Source organism: Pipistrellus kuhlii, unplaced genomic scaffold (assembly GCF_014108245.1).
Source record: "Pipistrellus kuhlii isolate mPipKuh1 unplaced genomic scaffold, mPipKuh1.p scaffold_m20_p_44, whole genome shotgun sequence".
NCBI lineage: Eukaryota > Metazoa > Chordata > Mammalia > Chiroptera > Vespertilionidae > Pipistrellus > Pipistrellus kuhlii.
In genome coordinates, this window is record NW_023425545.1 from 1,370,475 (window position 1) to 1,395,900 (window position 25,426).

Here is a 25,426-nt window from a genome sequence, read left to right on the forward strand (position 1 = left end):
GATGAGTAAATATATATATATTTTAAAAAGGAAAACAGAAGAAAACACACAAATCTGTGACCCATTTTCAGTTAACTTACAATTTCAGGGTTCTGGTGGGGGCCCGTTCCTCCAGGGACTGTTGAAAGCCAGTCTCCTCGTTGGGTCGCTGAGCGGCTTTGTCAGAAGTCATCGGGCCTGTTGGTGGGTTAGTTTATGGCTGCGGCTCTGCCAGTCCCACCCGGCTGCCTCGCTGTGGCTCAGACCGTGAGCCTGGTACCGCGTCCGGCCCTCCCGTGTGTCTGGGAGCCTCGACTAGAGCCTCGCTGGGGTTTGGAGGAACCTCGGGAGGTTTGTGTCCGCGTGGGAGAGCTGGCCTGGAGAGCAAACCAGAAAGCGCCTCTCGGGGAGCTGGAAGCCGCGGCCGCGCTGACGACCGGGAAGAGGCTTTACCAGGGTGTCTGCCCCCTCCTCACCCCCTTCTCCACCCCAGGCCTACGAGAGGAGGTTCCCCACGTGCCCGCTGATCCCCATGTTCGTGGACAGTGACACTGTGAACGAGTTCAGGAGCGAGGACGGGGCCATCCACATCATAGAGCGGCGCTGCAAGCTGGACATAGACGCCCCCCGGCTGCTGAAGAAGGTGACAGGCCGAGCCCGCCGAGCGAGCACGCACCCCGCCGTCGCCGCCATGGCGGCCCTGACACCTCCTCCGTGTCTTCACAGATCGCCGGCGTGGACTACGTGTACTTCGTCCAGAAGAACTCGCTGAACGCCCGGGAGCGCACTCTGCACATCGAGGCCCACAACGAGACGTTCGCCAACCGCGTCATCATCAAGGAGCACTGCTGCTACACCGTGAGTGGCGCCCGCTCCCAGCCCTGTCTGCGGGCGCCCCCTCCCCGTCAGGCTGGCCCCCCTCAGGCTGGCCCCCCAGGCCGGCCTCCCCCCTCCTCAGACTGGCCTCCCCTCAGGCTGGCCCCCCTCAGGCTGGCCCCCCTCAGGCTGGCCCCCCTCAGGCTGGCCCCCCAGGCTGGCCTCCCCCCTCCTCAGGCTGTCCCCCCCCAGGCTGGCCCCCCCCAGGCTGGCCCCTCCTCAGGCTGGCCTCTCCTCAGGCTGGCCCTCCTCAGGCTGGCCTCTCCTCAGGCTGGCCCCCCTCAGGCTGGCCCCCCAGGCTGGCCTCCCCCCTCCTCAGGCTGGCCCCCCCCAGGCTGGCCCCTCCTCAGGCTGGCCCCCCCCAGGCTGGCCTCCCCCCAGGCTGGCCTCCCCCCAGGCTGGCCCCTCCTCAGGCTGGCCCCCCAGGCCGGCCTCCCTCCTCCTCAGGCTGGCCCCCCAGGCTGGCCTCCCCCCTCCTCAGGCTGGCCCCCCCCAGGCTGGCCCCTCCTCAGGCTGGCCTCCCCCCAGGCTGGCCTCCCCTCAGGCTGGCCTCCCCTCAGGCTGGCCCCTCCTCAGGCTGTCCCCCCCAGGCTGGCCCCCCCTCAGGCTGGCCTCTCCTCAGGCTGGCCCCCCCAGGCTGGCCTCTCCTCAGGCTGGCCTCTCCTCAGGCTGGCCTCTCCTCAGTCTGGCCCCCTCTCCTCAGGCTGGCCTCTCCTCAGGCTGGCCTCCCCCCAGGCTGGCCTCCCCTCAGGCTGGCCTCTCCTCAGGCTGGCCTCCCCTCAGGCTGGCCTCTCCTCAGGCTGGCCCCTCCTCCGGCTGGCCCCCCCCAGGCTGGCCTCCCCCCAGGCTGGCCTCCCCTCAGGCTGGCCTCTCCTCAGGCTGGCCTCTCCTCAGGCTGGCCCCCCCAGGCTGGCCCCTCCTCAGGCTGGCCCCCCCCAGGCTGGCCTCCCCCCAGGCTGGCCTCCCCTCAGGCTGGCCTCCCCTCAGGCTGGCCCCTCCTCAGGCTGTCCCCCCCAGGCTGGCCCCCCCTCAGGCTGGCCTCTCCTCAGGCTGGCCTCTCCTCAGGCTGGCCCCCCCAGGCTGGCCTCTCCTCAGGCTGGCCTCTCCTCAGTCTGGCCCCCTCTCCTCAGGCTGGCCTCTCCTCAGGCTGGCCTCCCCCCAGGCTGGCCTCCCCTCAGGCTGGCCTCTCCTCAGGCTGGCCTCCCCTCAGGCTGGCCTCTCCTCAGGCTGGCCCTCTCCCGCGGTGGGCGGCAGGTGCAGGGGTGGGTGCAGGTGCACTCAGAGTGCAGGCGGCAATGCTGCCTGGGTCTGTGTGTGGGTGTGTGTGCCGCCCACTCCGCCTTTACATGTCTACTGAAGACTGGGACCTCTGAGTGGCGCTGGGTACATTGAGTGCCCTACAGCTTCACCCTTACCACCGTTTCCAGAACTTTCCCTCCCAGATCGTTACAATAGCCTCCTGGGTCTCCCGCTCCTCCCCTCCCTCCTATAGAATCAGCCGTGAGTCCCGAGCCACACGTCTCCACCCCCACACACACAGTGTGTCAGATCACGTGACGTGGCTCAGAACCCAGCAGGGATGGCTTGGCACTCAGAGGCCGGACCTCTGCCACCCGCCCGCCTCGTGCCCAGCCCGCTCCCTCTGCTGTCCGCGCCGCAGACGGCCTCGCAGGGACCTCCTCCAGCCTCCGCTGACGCCCTCCCTGGTGACGCCAGCCTGAATGTTTTAGAAATAGTATTTTGGTCTTTTCGTGATTTTGAACCTCTCTGTAATTTTTTATCTGCTACTTTCAGGGTAATAACGTTATTTGGTAAAATAAGTTTTTTCTTATGCTGACTAGTTGATTGAGGGGCAGACGGATGACATTCTCAGTTAACAGTTAGCTAATGTAATTTTTTCTCAACCTAAAGGTTCACCCTGAAAATGAAGATTGGACCTGTTTTGAACAGTCTGCGAGTTTAGATATTAAGTCTTTCTTTGGTTTTGAAAGTACAGTGGAGAAAATTGCAATGAAACAGTATACCAGCAACATTAAAAAAGTGAGTCTGACTTGGAGTTTTGTGGGAAGGGGGGGCAGGCGATCCTGGGATGCTCGTGCCGGCGGGCTTTGTGGGAGGCCGAGAATGGGGTGCCCAGGGTCCCCGCCATTTCTCTGGGGAACTGCTCTGACCTCCCCGGGCCTCAGATCCCGGTGCCCAGAACGCTGGCTGCCAGTGAGGTGGGAGGAGCCTGTGCCCCAGGCCGGGCCCTCTTGGCTGGGACGTGCGGGACGGGACCGGGAGGCCCCAGGTGCCCGCCAGGACCTGCGGCTGTAGGCGCCGCCCCCGGCGGAGCTCAGGGTCCAGCCTTGGGTCTTTGGCTTATCTGCATGGAAGAACTTTCCTCCTCGTTCTTTTTTTAATTTTTAAATATAGTTTTTTGGTTTTTTTTTAAAGTGTACTGATTTCAGAGAGGGAGAAAGAGAGAGAGAAACATCAGTGATGAAAGAATCATTGATCGACTGCCTCCTGCACACCCCACCCTGGGGATGAGCCCGCAACCTGGCTTGTGCCCTTGACCGGGATCGAACCCTGGGACCCTTCAGTCTGCAGGCCGACGCTATCCCCTGAGCCCCACAGGCCGGGCTCCTTCTCGTTCTTTTGCTGCTGCTCATTATTGTGGAGGTTGGGTTTGAGCTGCACCAGCAGGGGGTTCTGGGTGCTTTTGAAGGCTTGTTTCATTTGGGGCTTTGGAAAGAATTTGGATTGAGACACAAAGCACATATTGCGTGCAAGTGCGGCAAAGCAGTGCTTCTAATTAGTCATAAAATCTGGCTCTTTAGATAGCACTTCCTAGACCTTTGGAGAAGAGGAAGTAAAATGTGAGAGACAAGAACGCAAAGGCGTTCGACTTCCCTCTTCACTCCCAGCGGTTGAGTTTTGCTGGTGTATGAAAGCCTGCGAGGGCGGATGTGTGCTCACCTTCCCTGTTTGCTTTGAAGGGGAAGGAGATAATCGAGTACTACCTTCACCAGCTGGAGGAGGAGGGCATCACCTTCGTGCCCCGCTGGACCCCGCCGCCCCCGGCGCCCTCGGCGGAGACGGCCGCGTCGTGCCGGAAACGCGCGGCCTCGCTGGCCTCCGCGGCCCCGCAGGCTGCGCAGAAGGACGGGCTGAGCAGCGAGGCCCTCGGCAGCCCGGGCGGGGCCTCCGAGCCCGCCGCGGGCACCCCCGACGGTGGGTGCATCCCGAGAGCGGCCCTGGCCGGGCCTGCCCGCCGCTTCCTGTGCGGTGACTGCCTCGTAGTTCCCGTAGGGCCTCGCAGGCCCCTCCTCCGCTTCGTGGCGGTGTCCTCGCGAGGCGCTCGGTCTCTGGAGCGGCGGGAGGGCCTGTGAGGCTGTGACAGACGTCTTCCGCTGACGGCAGCTGACCGCACCTCAGCAGATGCGGGTGGCACCTCACGGTCCGACACAGCTCCTCACCGCTGCGTGCTCACTGTGCGGGCGCTGCTCCAAGCCCTTCCTTTTTTCTTCTTCTTTCTCTTTTTAAAATATATTTCATTGATTTTTTTACAGAGAGGAAGAGAGAGGGACAGAGAGTCAGAAACATCGATGAGAGGGAAACATCGACCCGCCGCCTCCTGCACACCCCCCGCTGGGGACGTGCCCGCAACCAAGGCACATGCCCCCCACCGGAATCGAACCTGGGACCTCTCAGGCCGCAGGCCAACGCTCTATCCACTGAGCCACACTGGTTTCGGCTCTAAGCCCTTTCTGAGCAGCCCTCTCATCATGCCTGTGGGAAGGCAGTGCTCCTTGGGGCACTGAGCCGCGGAGGAGTCTGCGTAGAGTCGCATGCTGTTCCTGGCAGGGCCGGCAGCAGACAGCGGCTGGCTCCAAGGCTGTCAGCTGGGCTGCGCGTGAGCACACACACCCGCACACACACCTTTTTCATTTCCCAGTGACGCCCATTGTAAAATAAGAAAACGCCAGAAAGTTCCACCACTCGGGAGCCTTGTCAGATGTTGATCTTTACCTTCCTCTCCGTCCTCTGAGCTCAGCGGTGCCACTCGCTGCTCCAGAGGCGGCAGGCGTGTCCCTGGCTGGGGCTGCGCTCTGTTTGGCCCCTTGCGCGTTTTCTGTGCTGCACTTCCTTTCCCGCCTCATGTTTGCAGTGTTTGCTGCTCAGCATGAAAAAGGTTTCCGGTGTTCTTAAACACAGCTCGCTCACAGCGGGCTCAGCTCCGCTTGTTTTATTTCATGATTGTAGCTGTGAGCTCTCTGACTCTCAGTGGAGAGGCACTGAACCCCTGGGAGGACACTGTTCTGCCATGAGCAGTGCTGACATTTTGCAAATGGAGGGACCTGCTGGCACCGAGGGGATAGGATAGATCCACTGGTTACCGGGGCTGTCCGTGGCTGGGTGCCCTCTGCGTCCATGGGTGGCCGGGTGCCCTCAGCGTCCAGGGGTGGCTGGGTGCCCCTGGAGCCCTCCGGTGTCCCTGAGTCCTGAGACTGGACCGCACGTAGCTTCGCTGAGCAGGGCCCTGTGGCATCGTGTCCGGTGTGCTGGTTGTGACCGATGCCCCGACTTCCGTTGCAGACAAGCTGGACGCGGACTACATCAAGAGGTACCTGGGCGACCTGACTCCGCTGCAGGAGAGCTGCCTGATCCGGCTGCGCCAGTGGCTGCAGGAGACCCACAAGGGCAAGGTGAGAGCCTCGTGTGCTGTGGGGACCGTGGGCCTGGGCAGAGTCACTGTCCCGCCTGCCACAGCTGGGTCTGCGTGGCGCCGGTCCCCGGCGGGCTCTGGAGCCCTGTCCGGGTTTACAGAGAAGGGTCTCGCTTGGAAACAGTGACACGTTTAGAGGTGTGGAAGGAGTTCACAGGTTGTTCAGAGACTGGAAATGAGCTTTGGTTTTGAAGGTTTTGGTAGAATTTGGGCCTCATGAGGACGAGGCTTTGTAATGAGCCTCAGGCTAACGGTCTGGAAGTGCAAGAGGCACGCTGTGTGCCTGGTCACGCTGGTGTTACTTAGGGAAGGGAGCCCAGGGCCACACTGACTGGTTGCCTCCTGCATGTGCCGACCAGGGCTGGTTGGCCTGGGGATCGAGCCTGCAAACAGGGTAGGTGCCCTTGACTGGAACTGAACCTGGACCCTTCAGTCTGTGGGCCGATGCCCTAGCCACTGAGCCACACCGGCCAGCACCAGCCCCCTCGTGAGAAGTGGATGATTGAGAGTCTTGCCCTTGGTAACTGTTTTCCCGTAGCAACTTCCAGCATTGCTCACCGCGCCTCTCCTCTCCTCCGTAGATCCCCAAAGATGAGCACATTCTCCGGTTCTTACGCGCCCGGGACTTCAACATTGACAAAGCCAGGGAGATCATGTGCCAGTCGCTGACGTGGCGCAAGCAGCACCAGGTGGACTACATCCTGGACACCTGGAATCCCCCGCAGGTCCTGCAGGACTACTACGCGGGCGGCTGGCACCACCACGACAAAGGTAGGCAGTGTGGGGCGGGCCCTCGGGACGCGCTGGAGGGAGACTCCTCCCGCGGGCGTGTGGGCCCTGGAGGGCGGCGTCCCTCCCCTCCCCACAGCCCGAAAACATGGGCGCCGTTCACCACGGCCTCCTGGCCACTGGGAACGCCGGAGCCTGAGGCAGGCCGGCCCCGAGCTTCCTCCTCAGGCCGAGCTGCCCTGAAGGACGTGGTTTGGGGCTAAAGCCAGAGGCTGGGCAGCTGAGGAGCACAATGCTGGTGGGCACGCCAGGCCTACCACACCCGGAGGTGGAGGGCACACAGCCCGGATCCCACCTCAGCAGGGAGAGCGGCAGCTCTGGGCAGGGGAGGAGCGAAAACAAGCCTAGGATGGAGCCACCTAAACCAGGAACGCGTGTGCGCCACTCGGGGCTGCTGGGGACACTGGCCATTAGGCCATTTCCGTCCTGTAGCTGCTCCTGGGATGCTGGCTCCCCAGGCCCTGACGGAGCAGGCCGGCAGCCTGTGAAGTGGAACCAGGTGCTCACGGGGAAGCTGTCTGTGGGGGGGCCGCCCTCAGTCCTGGGTGTGAAGTGAAAAGCTGAGCCCTGTGCTCGGGGCACCCCTCTTCCGCCACCTGCTGAGCTGCTCTATGGGCGGTTTTGGTTTGGGGAAGAGAGTGGGGCTCCTGCAGCCACAGAAGCTGCTCTCAGTGGGACATGCGGCACCGCGTGTAACCCGCCTCCCTCCTGCAGACGGGCGGCCCCTGTACGTGCTCCGGCTGGGGCAGATGGACACCAAAGGCCTGGTGCGGGCGCTCGGCGAGGAGGCGCTGCTCAGATACGTAAGTGCTCGGCCGCGCCTGCCACGCGGGATTGGGCTGTCGCCTTTGTCACGGGAAGGAAAGCTGTCAGTGTGTGAGAGATGTCGGAGGCGGGCACGGAAGTTATAAAACATTGACCCAAAGGTCACCATAGCCCCTCGGATGGCCACTGGGCGCTGCGTCCTCTCTGACCTTCCCCCACCCTGACCTTCCCCCTCCCTGACTCCTTTCGAGATTCTCTCACCCGACCTCTTCACAGTGGCCTTCCCCCTGCACCGCTCGATCCGGGCTCCTGCATCTTCCACCTCAACCAGTCTCCTTCCCTCCCAACTCACTCGCCCCTCCTCTGCAGCCTCCACAGTGGCAGTTACGAGGAGAGGAGTACGATCCTCAATTAAAAAGACGAACAAAGCTTTAAAAGGCCCATCCGTAATTCCATGATCCTAACACACCCCCCCTGGCATTCTGTGTGGGCTCTCAGCGCCTGTGTGTGCTCATACGGGCGTGCGAACATACTCACACGCGCACGCACACAAAGACAGGCCAGGCCGCAGGGAGGCTTGTCATCCAAACAGTGTTCCTCAGACCGTGCTTCCAGTCCGCCTGACCCGCCCTCTCCCCGGTGGTAGGTGTGGTGTCATCCCTACTCTGCGGCCACGCCCCCCACGGCAGGCACGCCCACCCGTGACCCCGCCCAGGGTATGTCCCAGCCGCAGAGGACAGCACCCCCTCTCTTCAGAGGGAGGCCCGCTGGCGATGGGCTGAGTGTGTCAGAAATCCTAACAGATGCCCGGGTTGGCCTGCTTATCAGTCGCCATGTCTGATGCTGGGTCACCCCAGGCTAACGGCGTTCCCGTGGCCTCTCACGCAGGTCCTCTCCATCAACGAGGAGGGGCTGCGGCGCTGCGAGGAGAACACCAAGGTCTTCGGCCGGCCCATCAGGTAGGCTGCGCTGTCTTCCTCCGGCTGACGGGGTTGGCATTTCTGACCGCTCGGAGGCTTGGCCAGGCTGGTTAGTCTGCGTGGTCCTGAGAGCCCAGGCTGGCAGGTTAGGGTTAGTCTGGGTTTTTCATTTGTTAGGGGTGCGGCAGCAGGGGCGCCAGCTTCAAAAATCAGTGTGTCCTCCTCATCCTACTGCTGGTCCCGGCGAGCGGCTGTGCGGGACTGAGGGCTGAGCAGGTGGGCAGAGGCCCGCCGGAGGGAAGCTCTGAGGGCAGGACTCCGAGGCTGGTTCCCACCACAGCCTCGGCTCCGGACAGCGCTCGGCTCTGGGCCCTGGGCGGCTCCCTGCAGGCTCCCCTGCCGCCCGGTCAGACCTGCGGGGCTGGCGCTGCTCGTGGCCTACCTGCTGGCCGCCGAGCACGTTCGGCCGAGGCGGGGCATTGCCCGTTAGCACCGGGCTCTGGGCGTGCAGGGGGCCACGCTGACCGGGTCCGTTACAGCAGGTACCAGTCTAGCACGTAGCCTGTTGGTCTGAGAGCGGACGTTTTTGAAAGTGGGTGTGGATGACTAAGTTATAACACGAGAGTAAAGAACGGTGGCTGTGGGCCCCGCGTCCAGCTGCGTGCGTGTTGGGAATAACGCGTCTGCGCCCGCAGCTCGTGGACCTGCCTGGTGGACCTGGAGGGGCTGAACATGCGCCACCTGTGGCGGCCCGGCGTGAAGGCCCTGCTGCGCATCATCGAGGTGGTGGAGGCCAACTACCCCGAGACGCTGGGCCGCCTGCTGATCCTGCGAGCTCCCCGCGTGTTCCCGGTCCTCTGGACGCTGGTGGGTTGGAGCTGTGGCCAGCACACGCCCCATCATGCCCACGCGGCTGACGCCGGGTCCCGGCAGTTAGAGAAGACAGACGTCTCTCCCGCTGTTGCGGGAAGAAGGGTTCCCGGGTCCCGGTGCCATGCAGACGGACCTTACCAGAGGGTGTCAGGCTCCTCCCTCTCCCCACTCACGGGTCCCGCTGTCCCTCGGCCTGTGGACGCGGGGCCGTGCAGAGTGACTGCCTCTCTCCCTCCCGCAGGTCAGCCCGTTCATCGACGACAACACCAGGAGGAAGTTCCTCATCTACGCGGGGAACGACTACCAGGGCCCCGGCGGGCTGCTGGACTACATCGACCGGGAGGTCATCCCCGACTTCCTGGGCGGGGAGTGCATGGTGCGTGCGCAGGCCGCCCTGCTGCTTACCGGGGCGGGGGTTCCAGAATGTTAGTTTGAAGTATTGGGTTTTGTTTCTGTTATTTTTGACTGGCATCTCTCTGACCCACCGTTCAGGTGATTTTTGATAACATGCACATTTCCTCATTGTTTTTAAATATATTTTATTGATTTTCTACAGAGAGGAAGGGAGAGGGATAGAGTTAGAAACATCGATGAGAGGGAAACATCAATCAGCTGCCTCCTGCACACCCCCCACTAGGGATGTGCCCCCAACCAAGGTACTTGCCCTTGACCGGAATCGAACCTGGGACTTTTGAGTCCACAGGCTGATGCTCTATCCACTGAGCCACACCGGTCAGGGCCACATTTCCTCACTGTTAAACACCAAAGGGAACTTGCCAAGGTCTAATCTAATTGCAGCTTGCTTTATTCCCTCCGCTTTGTGTGAGTCAGATGCTGGTTCATTTCGTTCATTAGATTCGCCGTGTGAGTGAAATCACAAAGCACTTGTCTTTCTGAATCAGATTTCTTAGCTGTCTCAGCGGAGCTGTGTGTTTTTCTAAAGCGCTATTAACAAAATCAGCGTTATTGTAAAAAAGATGTCCCCATTGGTGATAAACCAGGATGGCGTTGTAATGAGGATGAATCCTGCTCTTTCCCGTAATTTGGGACTTTAACGCATTGAGCGGGGAGAGGGAGTCGGGATGTGTGGTCCCTGAGGACCGTGCAGCGGGCTCGCCGGCCTGTGAGCGGGGAGGGCGCGCAGCTGCAGGGCCCGGGGGCCGGGGGGCGCAGACTCAGGAGTCGGGCTCTTGAGAGGAAGGCCCTCTGCTCCCTCGGAGAGAAAGTGGTCTTTCCTGACACACGTGCTGAGCTAGTGAGCCGGGGGCTAGGCAGACCTTTCTGACGGTGAGAGAATTTAGGCAGCACTCACGTCCCGCCCGGAGTTCCTCAGCCCTGCCGGAGGGCGGGCCGGTGTGCCAGTGCCGGGCAGGGGCGTGCCACTACGGGGCCGGACTTCCCGTGCCCGTGACCTTGCCCCAAGGTCAGACAGTAGAAGCCCGCCAACGAGTGACCTGAGTTCCGTGGGAGGATTCTCAGGCAGTTGCTCCAGTGAGAAGCTTGTGGGAGCAGAAGGCGTGTCACCTGACCACCGTGCTGTGTCCAGATGGGAGGCCCCGTAGCTGAGGGAGGTCTCCATGCTGGCCTTCGCGCTTCCTCTCCGCTCTCTGCTGGCGTCCAGGCTGGAGTGGAATGGCGGCACTCCCCTCGTTCTGCTGTGGAGAGGCCGCCCCCAGGGAGCTGTGCGCAGCAGCTCTGGCTGATGCTACGGCAGTCACTTGGCGGGCAGTGGTAACATATCTGGACCGTGATTACAGAAATAAAGCAATGCCTGTGGATCAGCCCCTTTCCAAATTCACGTTTCCCTTCCAGGGGCCATTCTCACATAAACATGGTTCGTAATTGAGTCCAGAACCCACCCATGTTGGTGTGGATTCCGTGGTACCTCGGCTGCCACTCGTCCTCCGTTGCTCACAGCCAGACGGGGGGAGGAGGTCTGGGAGTCGGTGGCCAAGCTGCGGGCTCCACGCCCCGCCAGCCCCCACCTCCCCAGCAGCTCCGGGGCGGCTGCCAGGCGGGGCCGCACCGCCCTGACCGTCAGGCCAGCGCCGTGTTCGCTCAGCTTCGCCGTGTCTGCTTTGCAGTGTGAGGTGCCGGAGGGCGGGCTGGTCCCCAAGTCCCTGTACCGGACCGCGGAGGAGCTGGAGAACGAAGACCTCAAGCTCTGGACCGAGACCATCTACCAGTCCGCCAGCGTCTTCAAAGGAGCCCCCCACGAGGTGAGCGGGCGCAGGGGGCGGAGGCAGGGCTCGCTCAGGAGCAGGCGCTGCAGCGTCGCGGGAGCTGTGGGCGGTCCCCTCGCGCTCCTGGCCGCACGGAGGTGGACTCCTGGCGTTAGTCTCTTAGGAGCACACGCTTCATTTTCTGTTTTACTGGCCGGACTTGGTTTTTATATCAAAGGGTTTCCCCGTGTTTGCTGGCCCAGGGGGTGAGGAGCTCACAGCGTCTCCCCCCCGAGCCCTGCCAGGCCGCTGGCTCAGCCGCGGAGAGGACGCTCAGAGGGCGGGCTGCTGGCTGGGCCTTCATGTCCGTTTGGATGTTCAGTAAAGCACAGCGAGGACAGGATGTGTCTCAAACGAGGCTGAATACAGTGCCCATGTGAAGGCCGGAGAGGGGTGCTGTCAGCTGCGGGTGCACGTTTCCGTTAGTGCCACCGCTGTTAGACATGACCTCATGCTCTGTGGGCCTGCTCCTTAAGGAACGTCCAGTGTTTTGGCAGCGAGAAGGCAGTGGTGCAATAGAAGACAGCGAAGTGCTCAGACGCAGAGGCTACTTGAGAGGGGGCGCAGGGGAGGGGCGCGGGCCGGGCTTCCACTGGGGCTTCCAGTGAACACAGACCCTCTCCCCGCTGCTGCTGATTCTCACGCCTCCTCCCCACGGTAACCTCCTGAGACTAACTCGGTTGTTCCTGCTAGAAGCTTTCTGTGGCGCCATGTGAAGTGCAGGTTTTAGATCGGCACTCACCCCCGGCTCCTCCCGCCCGCGGCTGCCACTGCCCGCTGTGAGCAGAGGCCGCCTGGCAGGCATCCTCCCTCCTCCGGGTTTAGCTCCCACCTGCTCAGCCTCCCCTGAGCTCCCAGCCCAGAGTGGTCCCGGGACCCCGGGGCCCTCCTGGCCTTACATCCACTTTGTATTGTTGAGAGTTCACAGCCCGGACCCAGTGTTTTCGAGAGCTTTCTAAAGACTGTGCACTGGGAAGCCCTGGGCCGTAGGGTGGCTAACAGTGCCCGGCTCAGGGCCCAGCCACAGGGCAGCACCAGCTCCCAGCTGGCTGGGCGCCCGGAGCCACAGCAGCGGCAAGGCCCTCACCGCCTTGGTGACGCACTCGTGTCCCCTCCTCCAGATCCTCGTGCAGATCGTGGATGCCTCCTCGGTGATCACGTGGGACTTTGATGTGTGCAAAGGGGACATCGTCTTCAACATCTACCACTCCAAGCGGTCGCCCCAGCCGCCCAAGAAGGACTCCCTGGGGGCGCACAGCATCACGTCCCCCGGGGGCAACAACGTGCAGCTCATCGACAGGGCCTGGCAGCTGGGCCGCGACTACAGCATGGTGGAATCGCCGCTGATCTGCAGGGAAGGCGAGAGTGTGCAGGTGTGTCGGCGACGCCGGCTCGGGGTTTGTCCTGAGGGGAGGCTGTCCCCTCGCTCCTGCCCCGCATGGCCGGCCGGCCTGTCTGTCTGTCTGTCTGTCGGCACAGGGTGTGTCCCGCCTGGTCCCATCAGGATGACCTAGAGCAGAGGACTCGGGCCAGGCCTGTCTAAAGGGCGGGAGTGGCCTTGGGAGTGGGTTCACAGAGGTGGCCCGGGAGGAGGGAGGACTGGGTGCACACAGCTGGGGTTCAGGGGCTCCTCCACCGAGCCCCCGGCTGTGTGCGTGTTTCACCCTCAGTGAAGGCAGAGAACGAGTGTTTCGGGGACTGTTAAGTGTCTTTCTGGGCATTCTAGTTTGTTTAAAACTAGGCCCGGTGCACGGATTCCTGCACATTGAAGGAAACTAACTGATCAGAAGAATATTTTAATGTCACTATTCGCCCTTCTCTGTAATAGAAGTGTCAGAGATGAAGTAAAATTACTGAGTGTGTCTATACGTGTAAAAGGCTAAGTGACCAACAGCCGGTAGCTGTCTTCAGACGAATTCTGTCATTGCCGCCACTTTCTGCTTCAGAAAGTCAACAAAAACGATCAAATTCACAATCGACAGTGACAGATGCAAACACACGTGTGCTGTTGGTGCCAGCGAGAGCTTGATATGCATCGTGCATGTAAATTTTAAGTTGCCGGCGCACATCGTGTGCTGGCTGGCGGTCGGGTGGCTTTCGGGTGGTCCCTTAGCCTTTTATATCTGTAGGCGCCCGTCAGGTCCTCGTGAGACGCGGCGGTGGCTGTGAGCGCCCGCTCAGCGGTGTTCTCGGTGCTTCGGGCTCTCAGGGCAGACGGTGGTTTTGCTGTCACTCGTCTCAGGGAGGAGCCTGTCAGTGTCCTGGTGTCTTAGCAGCAGAGTCAGGAAATAGCTGCTTCGGTTAACAGTCACGGGCTTTAAGCCACTCGCAGTCCCATTCCGGAATTAGCGGAGGAGGTTCTCACAGGGACATGTGGTTTGGAATGGAGTTCTGTTAACACAGAACACGTTAGGGAGATCATGGAAGTGTGTGCAAGAGCATTGCCTGGTCCACATGACCTTTGACCCCCCCCAAGGCTTGAACTCTCATGGCCTGGCCTTCCTCTCCCTGAGGCTGCGGCGGGTCCTTGGGGCAGACAAACTCGGCGTCACCCTTGGGGCCTTCCCAGCCCCTAGCAGACGCCTGGCTGGGAGTGACCCAGAGTAGCAGGTCCTTCCCATCCCGGCGGGCCGTGCCCCCGCTGAGCCGGCGGACGGGACGCTCCCGGGCTCTGGCAGACCGCTGGGGGCGCCTGGAAGGGAGACCTCAGCAGCCTGCCGACTCGTTCCAGGGCTCCCACGTGACCCGCTGGCCGGGCTTCTACATCCTGCAGTGGAAGTTCCACAGCATGCCCGCCTGCGCCGCCACCAGCCTGCCCCGCGTGGACGACGTGCTGGCCTCGCTGCAGGTGTCCTCGCACAAGTGCAAGGTCATGTACTACACCGAGGCCATCGGCTCCGAGGACTTCAGGTGCGGCCCGCGGCTCGGGGCCTGACAGCGCAGCTCACGGGGTCCTCTGGCGGGCAGCGGGACCCGGGCGGGAGGGGGGTGCTGAGTGGGGCAGAGAGCAGGCTGGGCGGGAGGGGGCGCAGTGCGGGGGCCGGGCGGGAGGGGCGCAGTGCGGGGGGCCGGGCGGGAGGGGGCGCAGTGCGGGGGGCCGGGCGGGAGGGGCGCAGTGCGGGGGGCCGGGCGGGAGGGGGCGCAGTGCGGGGGGCCGGGCTGGAGGGGGCGCAGTGCAGGGGGCCGGGAGGGGTGCAGTGCGGGGGCCGGGCTGGTGGGAGCGCAGTGCGGGGGCCGGGCTGGTGGGAGCGCAGTGCGGGGGGCCGGGCTGGTGGGAGCGCAGTGCGGGGGGCCGGGCGGGAGGGGGCGCAGTGCGGGGGGCCGGGCGGGAGGGGCGCAGTGCGGAGGCCGGGCGGGAGGGGCGCAGTGCGGGGGGCCGGGCTGGAGGGGGCACAGTGCGGAGGCCGGGCGGGAGGGGCGCAGTGCGGGGGGCCGGGCGGGAGGGGCGCAGTGCGGGGGGCCGGGCTGGAGGGGGCACAGTGCGGAGGCTGGGCCGGAGGGGCGCAGTACGGGAGCCGGGCACTCGGGCCTCACGCTGCCCCTCTCTGTGCCTTTCACAGAGGCTCCATGACCAGCCTGGAGTCCAGCCACAGCGGCTTCTCCCAGCTGAGCGCCGCCACCACCTCCTCCAGCCAGTCCCACTCCAGCTCCATGGCTTCCAGGTAGTGCCGCCGCCTCGGACCGCAGGCTCCACCGGCGGCAGTGCTGGGCTCTGCCCCTAGGTAGCGGTAGCTCCAGGTGGTAAACTAGTCCCTGTCCGACTCCGGACAGGTAGCTTCCCTCTCAATAGCCATAGGTTTTGTACGCAGCGCACACAATCGCCGAGCACAAGGGCTATCGCCACGGAGCGTAGTTTACATGCAGTTAGAGGTCCGCTCTGCCTCCAGTGTTGATGCAGAAAATGTCCAGATCGCCTCCATATTGTCCTCCTGCGCGGAGCAGCCGTACCTCCTGCTGTCACCGCCCGTCGGACTCAGCCGCAGCCCGCGGCCGCCTCAGAACGGACGCGGCTCACCCTGAAGGACTGAGGCGGCTGTGGGAGCCCCCTCCCGGCTTCCGGGCCCGCTGATCCACGGCTCTCCGTGGTGTGGGTCCGGCTCCTGTGACACCGGGCACCGCCGTCATTAAACACGATTGTCTCCGTCTCCTTCCCGTGTGGGCACCGGGCTGCGGGCTCCCCCTCTCCGGGGCCCTCACTGCCCGCATGTGGGGCCTGAGCTCCCTGCGCCCCCACAGCCTCAGGGCAGCGGCCCGGCTCCCTGGCCACCGGGCCGCACTGGTTGGTCCCGTTGCCATTCTGAAGGTGCCCGGTGTCCAGCTTTGCTGCCAGCACGCTCGGTGTGGGCGCTCCGGGATGGGGTGGGGTTTAGGGCCTGCGTCTGGGACAGGAGGTGACTCCGGGGTGTGGGCACGGGGGCTGCGGGCTGGGCAGGGAGGACCGGTCCTACTTCAGGCCTCTCCCAGGAGCAGAGCGCTGTGAGCTCAGCTCGTCTTCCCGTCGGCTTTTACTCCCTCCGCAGCGGCCGTCTGTGTCGCCCCGCTTCCCGCTTTTCACGGGGGCGGTTTGGGAGTCGGACGGCTCGGGCGCCTCGGAAGGCGCTCTGTGGCGGGCGGCAGGGGTGCGGCTGGAACCCAGCGCCAGAGCGTGTGTGACCGCACAGGGCCGTCCGCGGGCTCAGAGCTCTGGGCACGGGTGCGGCCGAGGGGGAGCCGTGCGCAGCCCTCCGCCTGGCCAGGGAGGCACTGGGCCCGCCCGCACACTGACGCGGTCCTGGGCTCCCCATACTGCAGGCGCCCCCATACCGAGCCCCCCGGAACAGGCTGTGCGTTTCCTCCAGAAAGGGGAGTCCTTCCCCAAAGCTCAGAGGGTTAGTCTGCTGCCAGGGGCCCTCCTGCTTCCGAGTCATAAGGGCCTGAAGGTGGTCCCTTCTCTCTCCCCCCTCCTCCTCCCCTCTCCTCTCCCTCTTTCCCTCCCCCTCTTTCTTTTCCTTCCTCTCTCCCTCTCTCCCTCCCTCCCTCCGTCTCAGATGGCGACTTTGCTGACAGCTGCCAAGAAAACACTCCAGTCGCCAGTGACATCAGCCAGGGATGGTAGCTGTCTGACCCCCCTCCCCCCAGTCTGAGGGTGCGCTAAGTTGGTTGGGGAGCGGCACAGTTCACCAGAGGTGAAGGCGGCTGTGGGGTCGGGCACAGACGCACACGTGCCCGCCCGGCTCTGACGGCCCCGTCTCGCGTGCCCTGCGCTCCCGGCGCTGCTGTCCCCTGCCTTCCCCAGCACTAACCATTGGTTTCCACTTTCCTCCCTCAATGCATTGTCTGCATCTCACCTTCTGTAAATGTTTGTAAACCTATTACCTCACTCTTGGTAATACAATACTATAGTCTTTAAAAGATTTTTTATTGTTACCGATAATAAATGTGAGCTGTTTGAAGAAAGCGTCTCCTGGAAGAGCCTGTCCTTAGAGGCTGGACACAGGGCGACACCCTGAGTGAGGCCGCTGTGCTGCTTCACCGGCTCTGAAATCAATAAAGATATATTTAAAAAAAAAAAAAAAAAAGCCAGCGAACCCGCCCCATAGTGCAGGCCCCCTGCCCGGATTTCACAGCTCATGCCTCCAACGCTCCCCCCGGACCCAAGCCAGACTCCAGCCCCCGCGCAGCCGAGCCCCTGGTGGACTTCCGAGACAGACCTGGAGCCACCGGCCAGCGGGCGCCCCTGGTGCGGCTGAGAGCCGCCGGCGTGGGCCGCCCTCCGTGCCCGTGGACGAGGACTCGGCCGCCCAGCAACCTCCCCCAGGCCACAGATGGCCAGACTGTCCCGGGGGCCGCACCCCTGGGCCTCGTGGGGCCTCATTGTGAGGGTGGGCACCCCCTCACGGAACTTGTGCTGGGAGCCTGTGCGGGTTCACGCTGTCCCCAGAGCCCCGCGGCCTCGGGGAAATGGGAGTCCGCCAGCTCACTGCAGGGCACAGGGCCGGTCCCCAGGGCCTGGGGCTTGGGGAACACCTTGGGCTGGGCCAGAAGCCCCCACAGTGGGCGATGCAGGGCTCAAAGGTTGGGGGGAGGGGCTGTTGGCCAAGGTCAGACACCCCCCCCCCTCCCCCGGTTCCAGAATCCTCTGGGCCGGCTCCGGATGCCCCGGGTCCCGGTGGGTCTGTGGGTCCTGGACGAGGAGGAAGTGACTCCGGAGCGTTGAGGGCTTTGTGCTGAGAGCCAGGCCCCGGCACCACATGGAGCTCCCATCAGCCCCCTGAACCCCATGGGAGGCCCAGCGCCCTCTGGTGGCGGCTGCCCACCTCCCCGCGGGCTCTGCGCTTGGCCCTGGAGCAGCGTCCGAGCTGCTGTCACGTCCTCCTGAGCCATCGCGAGCGTTCGCCGTGTTGACTTCACCTGGCTTCCCTGGCTTTAACCTAAAGTAGGTCTGCATCGTGGGGAACATGCGTGGCCGTGTTCGGGCTGTAGCTCCAGGGCCAGAGGGCCGGGGGCAGTGGGAGCGGCGGGCAGAGGAGTGGGGCCATGGGTGTCGGGGCCCGTGGGCACCAGGAAGGCTGGCCGTGGCCTCAGGGGCTGCGGGGGCTTGGGGAGGGGGGCAGCAGGTGGCCTTGGTGACCCAGGATAATGCTCTCTGCCTGGTCCCCTGGCCGCCCACCACCGCTGAGTCCTGCTGGTCACGCTCCCTGCTTCTCTGGAACGGGGACAGCAAGTGGTCACTCCTCCCACCGTCCAGACGGGGATCCGCCCCCCGCGCCCATTCCCACGGCGGCAGTGCCACCTGCTGGCGCACCCTGGGGTTCCGGGCTCTTTCCCCAGAAGGAGGAAGACTTTGCTGCTCTAAGTGCCTTGGGCTTCCTATGTGTCAGCCATCACATGGCCCGTCTGACCTCACAGCTCCGCCCCAGGCAGCGTGGAAACACCTCCTCGGGGCGCCAGGGGGCGCTGGCGAGGCAGGCGCCTTGGGAGAGGGAGCAGGAGGAGAGGGAGACCCAGCGGCCAGTTCCACAGAGAACAGGCTCCCGCAGGCTCTGTGCTGGGAGGAGGGGGCGGAGGGGAGCGGGGCACAGCCCTCAGACCCCCTGCCGAGCCTCAGGTCCTGGGCCCACAGCTCAGCCCGGAGAGCTCCGCAGGCCAGGCCTGGAGCCGGGGGCTCGGAGACGGAGTCTGGCCGGGCGGGGGCGCTGCTCCCTCGTCACCGGGGCTGAGGCTCCGAGGGGCCTCCCCAGCACCCACCAGCCACCAAGCCTGTCCTGTGCCCCGACCTTCTCTTCCCTGTGGGCCTGTCTGTGACCCCCCCACACCCCCTTTAGCTGGGGCCTGTCTGTGTCCCCTCACACCCCCTCTGGCTGGGCCTGTCTGTGACCCCCCCACACCCCCTCTGGCTGGGCCTGTCTGTGACCACCCCACACCCCCTTTTAGCTGGGGCCTGTCTGTGACCCCCCCACACCCCCTCTGGCTGGGCCTGTCTGTGACCCCCCCACACCCCCTCTGGCTGGGCCTGTCTGTGACCCCCCACACCCCCTCTGGCTGGGCCTGTCTGTGTCCCCCCCACACCCCCCCTGGCTGGGCCTGTCTGTGACCCCCCCCCCCCCCCTCTGGCTGGGCCTGTCTGTGCCCCCCCACACCCCCTCTGGCTGGGCCTGTCTGTGACCCCCCACACCCCCTCTGGCTGGGCCTGTCTGTGACCCCCCACACCCCCTCTGGCTGGGCCTGTCTGTGACCCCCCACACCCCCTCTGGCTGGGCCTGTCTGAGGCTCCTGGAAGGGTGACTGGCAGAGGCCCTGTCCCCACTGCAGACCTCCGGCCTGGCTGCCAGCGCTCCTGCCCCCACGTCCGCCGGGGCCACTCCTCTGCCGGGCGCCCCCGTGCGGGGACCTGGCATTTCCGGGCTGAGTCACCGCCGGCGGCTGCAGCGGGTCCGCTGCCCTGACCAGCCTGCTCCCGGCACCTGTCCTCCCGCCTCGGACAGCTGCCCGCGGTGCCCGCTCCCACGGTGGGGCAGGCTCACCGGGAGGCAGGGAAACCGGTCTCGGCAGCTCCCTTTGCCAACGGCTCCATTTCCAGCCGACGGCCCTTGCCTTTCTGTCTGCTTCCCGGGTCCGTCTCGGGCCCTGTCTCTGTCAGACCTTCGGCTCCCTCACTCTGTCTTCCGTGTGTCCCACCAGGTGCCTCCGGGCTGCAGAGCCGTGAAGTTCCAGGATTTCTCTCACGACCCTGTTTTTGTCTCATCGAAGCCAGTGTTGCTTTCCTAGTTTTTTATGGTCTTTGACGACCCTCAGCACTTTTATCTGAGGACGAGAGGCCCCGTGCACGAGATTTGTGCCCTCAGCCTGGCCTGCACCCTCTCGCAGTCTGGGAGCCCTGGGGGTGGCGGAGGGGAGCAGGCCTGAGCCAGCAGCCAGGCATCCACGGGGGCGGGAGAGGCTCCAGCCACCGCCCTGCACTGGCCAGCTGTGAGCCGGCTTCTGGCTGAGCGGTGCTCCCTGTGGGAGCACACTGACCGCCAGGGAACTGCTCCTGCATTGAGCATCCGCCCCCTGGTGATCAGAGCGCATTATAGCGACCAGTAGTTCTGCCCCCTCCTCCCAGCACAGAGCCTGCTGGAGCCTGTTCTCTGCAGAATAATTTGCATATTAGCCTTTTATTAGATAGGATTGTTTTCAGCTGCTCTGCCACCTCCACAGCGGCTTCCTCCCTCCTGTCTTCACTAGCGTTAGCCTTGCTCACGTTTGGGGGATCAGGCTGGTGGGTTCGCCTAGCAAAGCTGCCTCTCCCGCACCCCTCTGCTGCCTCCCTCCCCCCTCTGCTGCCTCCCTCCCCCCTCTGCTGCCTCTCCCTCCCCCCTCTGCTGCCTCTCCCTCCCCCCTCTGCTGCCTCTCCCTCCCCCCTCTGCAGCCTCCCTCCCCCCTCTGCTGCCTCTCCCGCACCCCTCTGCTGCCTCCCTCCCCCCTCTGCTGCCTCCCTCCCCCCTCTGCTGCCTCTCCCTCCCCCCTCTGCTGCCTCCCTCCCCCCTCATTTCCAGCTGCCCTGGGGGCCCTGGGGGCTCTACTCCAGAGCACCATCTCCTGGGGGATGAGGAGGGGTTGGCGCCCCTTTTGTTGAGTCCCTGGGGGGAGGTCAAGGCCCGGAAGTTGTAGTTGCCCCCCCCCCCCCGCCCATGTGCACAGCCGGGAGCCCCCGGCCCCTCGGCCGAGCGTGGCTCCAGCCCCAGCCTCGCCCCACGTCTGCCTCGGCGATGGCTATCTCCATGACAGCGCCGTCTTTTAAGTTTCTCTTTTTATCGTTTATTTGTCTTTGCTCCTTGGGAGGACTTGAGAAATGAACTTTCAAGTGCCATCTCTTTTTTAAACTTTAAACGTTTCCTTTTATTGTCAGGCCATTAAACACAGAGGGCCAGTGTAAACTTGCCGTTTCCTGGAATGCAGTGGGCTGGGAGGTTAATCTTAAAGAATAAACCTCATCCAACCGGCCCGGGTCAGCCGGGGGAGCGTGTGTGCGCGCGCGCGCGCGTGTGTGTGTGTGTGTGTGTGTGTGTGTGTGTCCCAACTCAGCTGCTAATTTTTAAAAATATATTTTATTGGTTTTTTTACAGAGAGGAAGGGAGAGAGCGAGCTAGAAACATCGATGAGAGAATCATCGACCAGCTGCCTCCTGCACCCCCCCCACTGGGGATGTGCCCGCAACCAAGGTACATGCCCTTGACTGGAATCGAACCCGGGACCTTTCAGTCCGCAGGCCATTGCTCATCCACTGAGCCAAACCGGTTTCGGCTCAGCTGCTAATTTTTGATAAACCATTTTATTGATTTATGGCAGCCACACAGGAAAGCGCACCAGTTAGCACAGCCCACGTGCACACACCCGGTCTCGTGGCCGGGGGAGGGGCGGGGGCATGGTCTCCAGCCCCTGGGTGGGAGGACGAGAGATCAGCCAGGCCCAGCACTCCCCACCAGGTCCCAGCCAGGAGGACACTTAGAGGGAGGCCAGGCCAGGCCTATCCCACGGTCGGGGAGCAGGTCTGAGGCTGGGGGGGCGGGGAAGGAGGGGAAGGGGGGGTGGAGACGGGAGAGGTGGGAGGTGCCAGCTGGGAGCAGAGAGCTGAGGGGCTGAGCCAGAGACACTGAGGGGAGCTGGGCCCAGGAGAGTGGAGCAACCGGGCATGTCCTTTAAATCATATCTTTTTGGCAAAATGAACACATAGCCACCCCATCTTAAACTCTCCAATTGAACTCGGCCCATGTGGCTCAGTGGGGTCACGGTTCGATTCCCAATCAGGGCACAGGCCTGGGTAGTGGGCTCCATTGCCAATAGGGGCGTGCAGGAGGCAGCCGATCAGTGATTCTCTCTCGTTGTTGATGTTTCTCTCTCCCCCTCTCCCTTCCTCTCTGAAATCAATAAAAAAAAAAAAATAAAACAAAACATGCCGACATTGACCGCAGAAGGGTCAGGACAGCGCTGGCCCTCGCCACGTTCCTGCCCACGTGTGAGCACGCACGCCGCCCTCTGCAGACGGCGGGAGCGGGGGACAGTGAGGAAGTAGGCCACCGCGGCCGCGGCATCTGGCGGCGCGTTCCCAGAGTTTGTTTTCCTGCGTCAGATGTTTTATGTGCCTGTTTTCCACACAAATAAAACCTTGAGTCCAGACGGCCTTTGTAGTCTCTCTCTCTCTCGGAAACACTCCGTGAGCCATCGGTGGCACTGGGTGCGTCGGGCCCTGGCCTGCCTGGCCCCTCGGTGCCGGCGCCTCGCGGGCACCCCTCGCTCTGCACACGCGTCTCCCCAGGGAGAGGCCGGGCGTGTTTGCCTCCGGAGCTGCTGCTGAGTGAAGCTCGTTTTCAGTCTCCCGCAGGCACCCTGGAGACTGTGTCCTTATGTCAGGTTCCCAGCAGCCACATCCCGCCCCCCCCCCCCCCGCCCACCTGGGCCTCCCCGTGGATTCCTCAGCCTCCCCAGCACCCAGACCCGGTGGGTCCTCAGGCTTCCTTCTCTCTGCCATTCTGCTGTGCCCCCTCCCCAACCCTGAGCCATCCTGGCACCTCCCGCCCACCCGCCTTTCTCTCTCTCTCTCTCTCTCTCTCTCCCCCCCCTCCCTTCTGTCACTTCCCCCTCCAATCTCCCCATCACCCACCTGGGCCCTGGGCCCTCCTGTCTCTGCAGTTTGTCTGCAGCCACGTTTTCAGGATGCGGATCCGGTGTGTCAGCCCCACCCTGCCTCCGACCTTTCCGTGACTCCCATTCCTCTGAGGATAGCGATCTGAGGCCTTGACGTACCTGCAGGCGGTGCCTCCACACCCCTCCAGCGCCCGGGGCTCCCGCCTCCCACCTCCTCCGCTTCCGCTGGGTGTTCTCACCCCAGGGCCTTGGCACGGCTGCTCCCTGCCCGCACCTCCCCTCCGTCCCCTGATGGATCCTGTTCTGTCTGGGCCTCAGCCCGTCTCCCGCCCAGGGGGGGCCCTCCTGGCCCCGGCCCCCTGTGACCGGCGAGGCCCGGGACGGCTGCTCTCTTCTCTCTCTTCTTTGTTACCGACGCCGGGAAGCTTGAGAGGGCAGGGACCGTGTTGACTAATCGAGAAATGCGTTGAGTCAGCCGACGGAAAAGCCATGTGGTTACGGGATGCAGTGCATGGGCCTCCGCTCTGTGCTGCCGGAGCGCTCCTGGGGAGGTGGCGCAGTACACGCTTTAAAAAAAAATATTTTATTGATCTTTCACAGAGAGGAAGGGAGAGGGATAGAGAGCTAGAAACATCGACGAGAGAGAAACATCAACCAGCTGCCTCCTGCACACCTCCTACCGAGGATGTGCCCACAACCAAGGTACATGCCCTTGGCTGGAATCGAACCTGGGACCCTTCAGTCTACAGGCCGACGCTCTGTCCACTGAGCCACACCGGTTTCGGCATGCAGTGCACGCTCTTGCATAGGAGCCTGTGGCATAGCCATGCCTCCAGCGCCAGTTCCGTGTGCTGTGCAGAGTGCACGGGAGAGCCGTCAGCCGGCTCTGACGGGGGAGTTAACCTTTGTGCTGGTCCAGGGGATCCGGATCCAAAGCCTGAGCCGCACTCAAGGGGAGGCTCTCACCCATACTTCCCCTCCTGAGGCGGCCTCAGGCCCCAGCTCCGCCGCCTCAGTCCTGGCGGGCCCTGGGTCAGGCTCCACAGCTCCCCACGCAGCTCTGGCAGGCCCTGGGGGCGTGCTCCACAGCTCCCCACGCAGCTCTGGCGGGCCCTGGGTCAGGCTCTGCAGCTCCCCAGGTCCGTTGGGGGCTTGGGGGCAGTGGGGGGCAGTCAGACTGCAGTTTTAACCAGACACTGAGCGAGGTTGCAAGCTCCCCCCTCTCCCCCCCACTTTCCTTTTCACACGCACTCAGCAAGGCCTCGGTCATGTGACAGGGCCGCAGCGCTGGGCCATGCAGGGAGAGGGCGGAGCCTCGTCAGACAACAGGGTGGGTGCACACGCCGGTGGCCAGGGCCCTCCCGGACCCGAGGACAGGAGCCCAGGAGCCATGGCTTGGGTCGGCCTGTCACAGCCGAGTCTGACCACTCGGGCCTGGGAGCCTGGTGGAGGGCGGGGGTGAGGGGGGGGGGGGGGGGGAGGACGGGTAAGAAGCTGACAGGAGAGAGAAGAAAGGTGAGGAGAGCCCTAGCTGGTTGGACTCAGTGGACAGGACGTCAGCCTGCGGACCGGAGGGTTGCATTCTAGTCAAGGTCACAGGCCCGGGTTGAGGGCTCCATCTCCAGTGGGGGGCATGCAGGAGTCAGTCGATCAGTGATTCTCTCTCATCATTGATATTTCTCTCCCTCTCCCTTCCTCTCGGAAATCAAAAATATTGTGGAGAGCGGCTACAGCAGGCGGACAGGTTCAAGCCTGGGACTAATGAGAGGACACGGTCCTCTCCTGGCAAAGCCACGTGCACGTCCCAGCACAATAGCTGTGGCGGTGAGCTTGACCTTATGGTCCGCACCTGTGGGCCCACGTGGCTGAGTGACATGGGCTGCGGGAGGTGCAGCCAGTAAACAGCTGGGTCAGGTGCGAGTGACTGCGTAGATTCGAAACCACGAGGACCTTGTGACCCGCCCTTCCTTTGCCTCCTAGAATCTGGCTATAAAACAAAGACTCGGCTTGCAGGCCATGGCGTTATCTCTCCATCAGAAGACAGTGTCCCACCCAGACCCAACTTTATTCTCTCATCTGTCTTTTCTCCATCCTTCACCGCCCCCTCTCAGATTCACCCATGGCCGTGCCAGCTTGGCACAAAATTTATTTTAAAAAATAAATCACTGGTCATTTCAGAGCATCCGCCAGCCGCTCCTCTCTCCGCCTCTCCAGCCGAGACCGGGGTGACAGAGCGGGAAGCCTGGACCACGTCCACCGCAAGCTGCCGGCCCTCGACTACCACAACCCGCCGGCTTCGACGGCAGAGGTGAAACAGGATTTAGAATCTTTGTTGTTTGGCTTGGAGACCAGGAAGTCAGACACCACAGGGCTGAAGACGGGGGATTTCAGAAGCACCCTCAGCGGTGACCGGCCCAAGTTCTGTGGAAAGCATCTCCCAGGTGTTCGCTGTCCTTTCACGAATCAAGATCGACAATTGACTGGCTTCTTGGTTTGGCCGTTAGACTTGAACACGGAGATAACGCTGACACACGTGACATGCTGACACTGCAGCTAAACGTGCAGAGCCATCGGTCCGTTTGGGTGTTAACAATCCTGATGTTAAGGCTGGTGTGAGGCTCTGGCTGACCTTCAGATTCTGCGTCATGGTGATGACCTGGAAGTGCTTACGGCAATTCGCATTTAAACAAGCAAAAGAGGGGTTGCCTGTCGCTTTAAGACAAGCATGGCGTTGGTTTTGACGCCGGAGGTGCAGTTCGCAATGAGGCGGCTCAAACTCTGCGATGGCCGCAGAGAAGAGCTCAGAGCCGCAGACAAAAACTGACGAAGCCGTGGCAGCTGTCCGGGCCTTTCCTGCTGATCGAAGACAGACCACGGGGGGGGGGGGGGGGGGGGAAGCTGGAGGATGGGCCTCTTAGGATTGCAGCCTCTCGCCTATTCAGTACCGATGGGAACCATGCCCACCGTGGTAGGTGTTTCAAAATCAAACCTCACATTTTCAAGGCAAGAATCCCAGAGAACTGACTATGTTTTAGAGATTTGCCATCATTGCTTTTTCTTTTCCTTTTCTTTTTTAAAATGTATTTTATTGATTTTCTAGAGAGGAAGGGAGAGGGATAGAGAGTTAGAAACATCGATGAGAGAGAAACATCGACCAGTTGCCTCCTATACAACCCCACCGGGGA

At 63.1% G+C, this 25,426-nt stretch overlaps 1 protein-coding gene and 1 pseudogene across 2 annotated transcripts in view; both read left to right on the forward strand.

Moving 5' to 3' along the window:
- SEC14L1 (SEC14 like lipid binding 1) overlaps positions 1 to 16,571 on the forward strand; it is a 30,893-nt gene extending 14,322 nt beyond the window's left edge. For both annotated transcript variants that reach the window (XM_045572138.1, XM_036412225.2), the window contains exons 4-18: positions 473 to 622; positions 706 to 837; positions 2,767 to 2,895; positions 3,837 to 4,071; positions 5,437 to 5,546; positions 6,148 to 6,337; positions 7,070 to 7,158; positions 8,009 to 8,079; positions 8,736 to 8,907; positions 9,155 to 9,289; positions 10,998 to 11,132; positions 12,257 to 12,508; positions 13,867 to 14,045; positions 14,696 to 14,797; positions 16,163 to 16,571. In XM_045572138.1, the coding sequence (XP_045428094.1) occupies positions 473 to 622; positions 706 to 837; positions 2,767 to 2,895; positions 3,837 to 4,071; positions 5,437 to 5,546; positions 6,148 to 6,337; positions 7,070 to 7,158; positions 8,009 to 8,079; positions 8,736 to 8,907; positions 9,155 to 9,289; positions 10,998 to 11,132; positions 12,257 to 12,508; positions 13,867 to 14,045; positions 14,696 to 14,797; positions 16,163 to 16,178 (2,097 nt within the window). In that variant the 3' untranslated portion in view covers positions 16,179 to 16,571. The remainder of the gene's footprint in view (positions 1 to 472; positions 623 to 705; positions 838 to 2,766; positions 2,896 to 3,836; positions 4,072 to 5,436; positions 5,547 to 6,147; positions 6,338 to 7,069; positions 7,159 to 8,008; positions 8,080 to 8,735; positions 8,908 to 9,154; positions 9,290 to 10,997; positions 11,133 to 12,256; positions 12,509 to 13,866; positions 14,046 to 14,695; positions 14,798 to 16,162) is intronic.
- A 6,496-nt stretch (positions 16,572 to 23,067) lies between these two features.
- Positions 23,068 to 25,159, forward strand: LOC118704456 (annotated as a pseudogene).
- Positions 25,160 to 25,426: the final 267 nt, after the last annotated feature.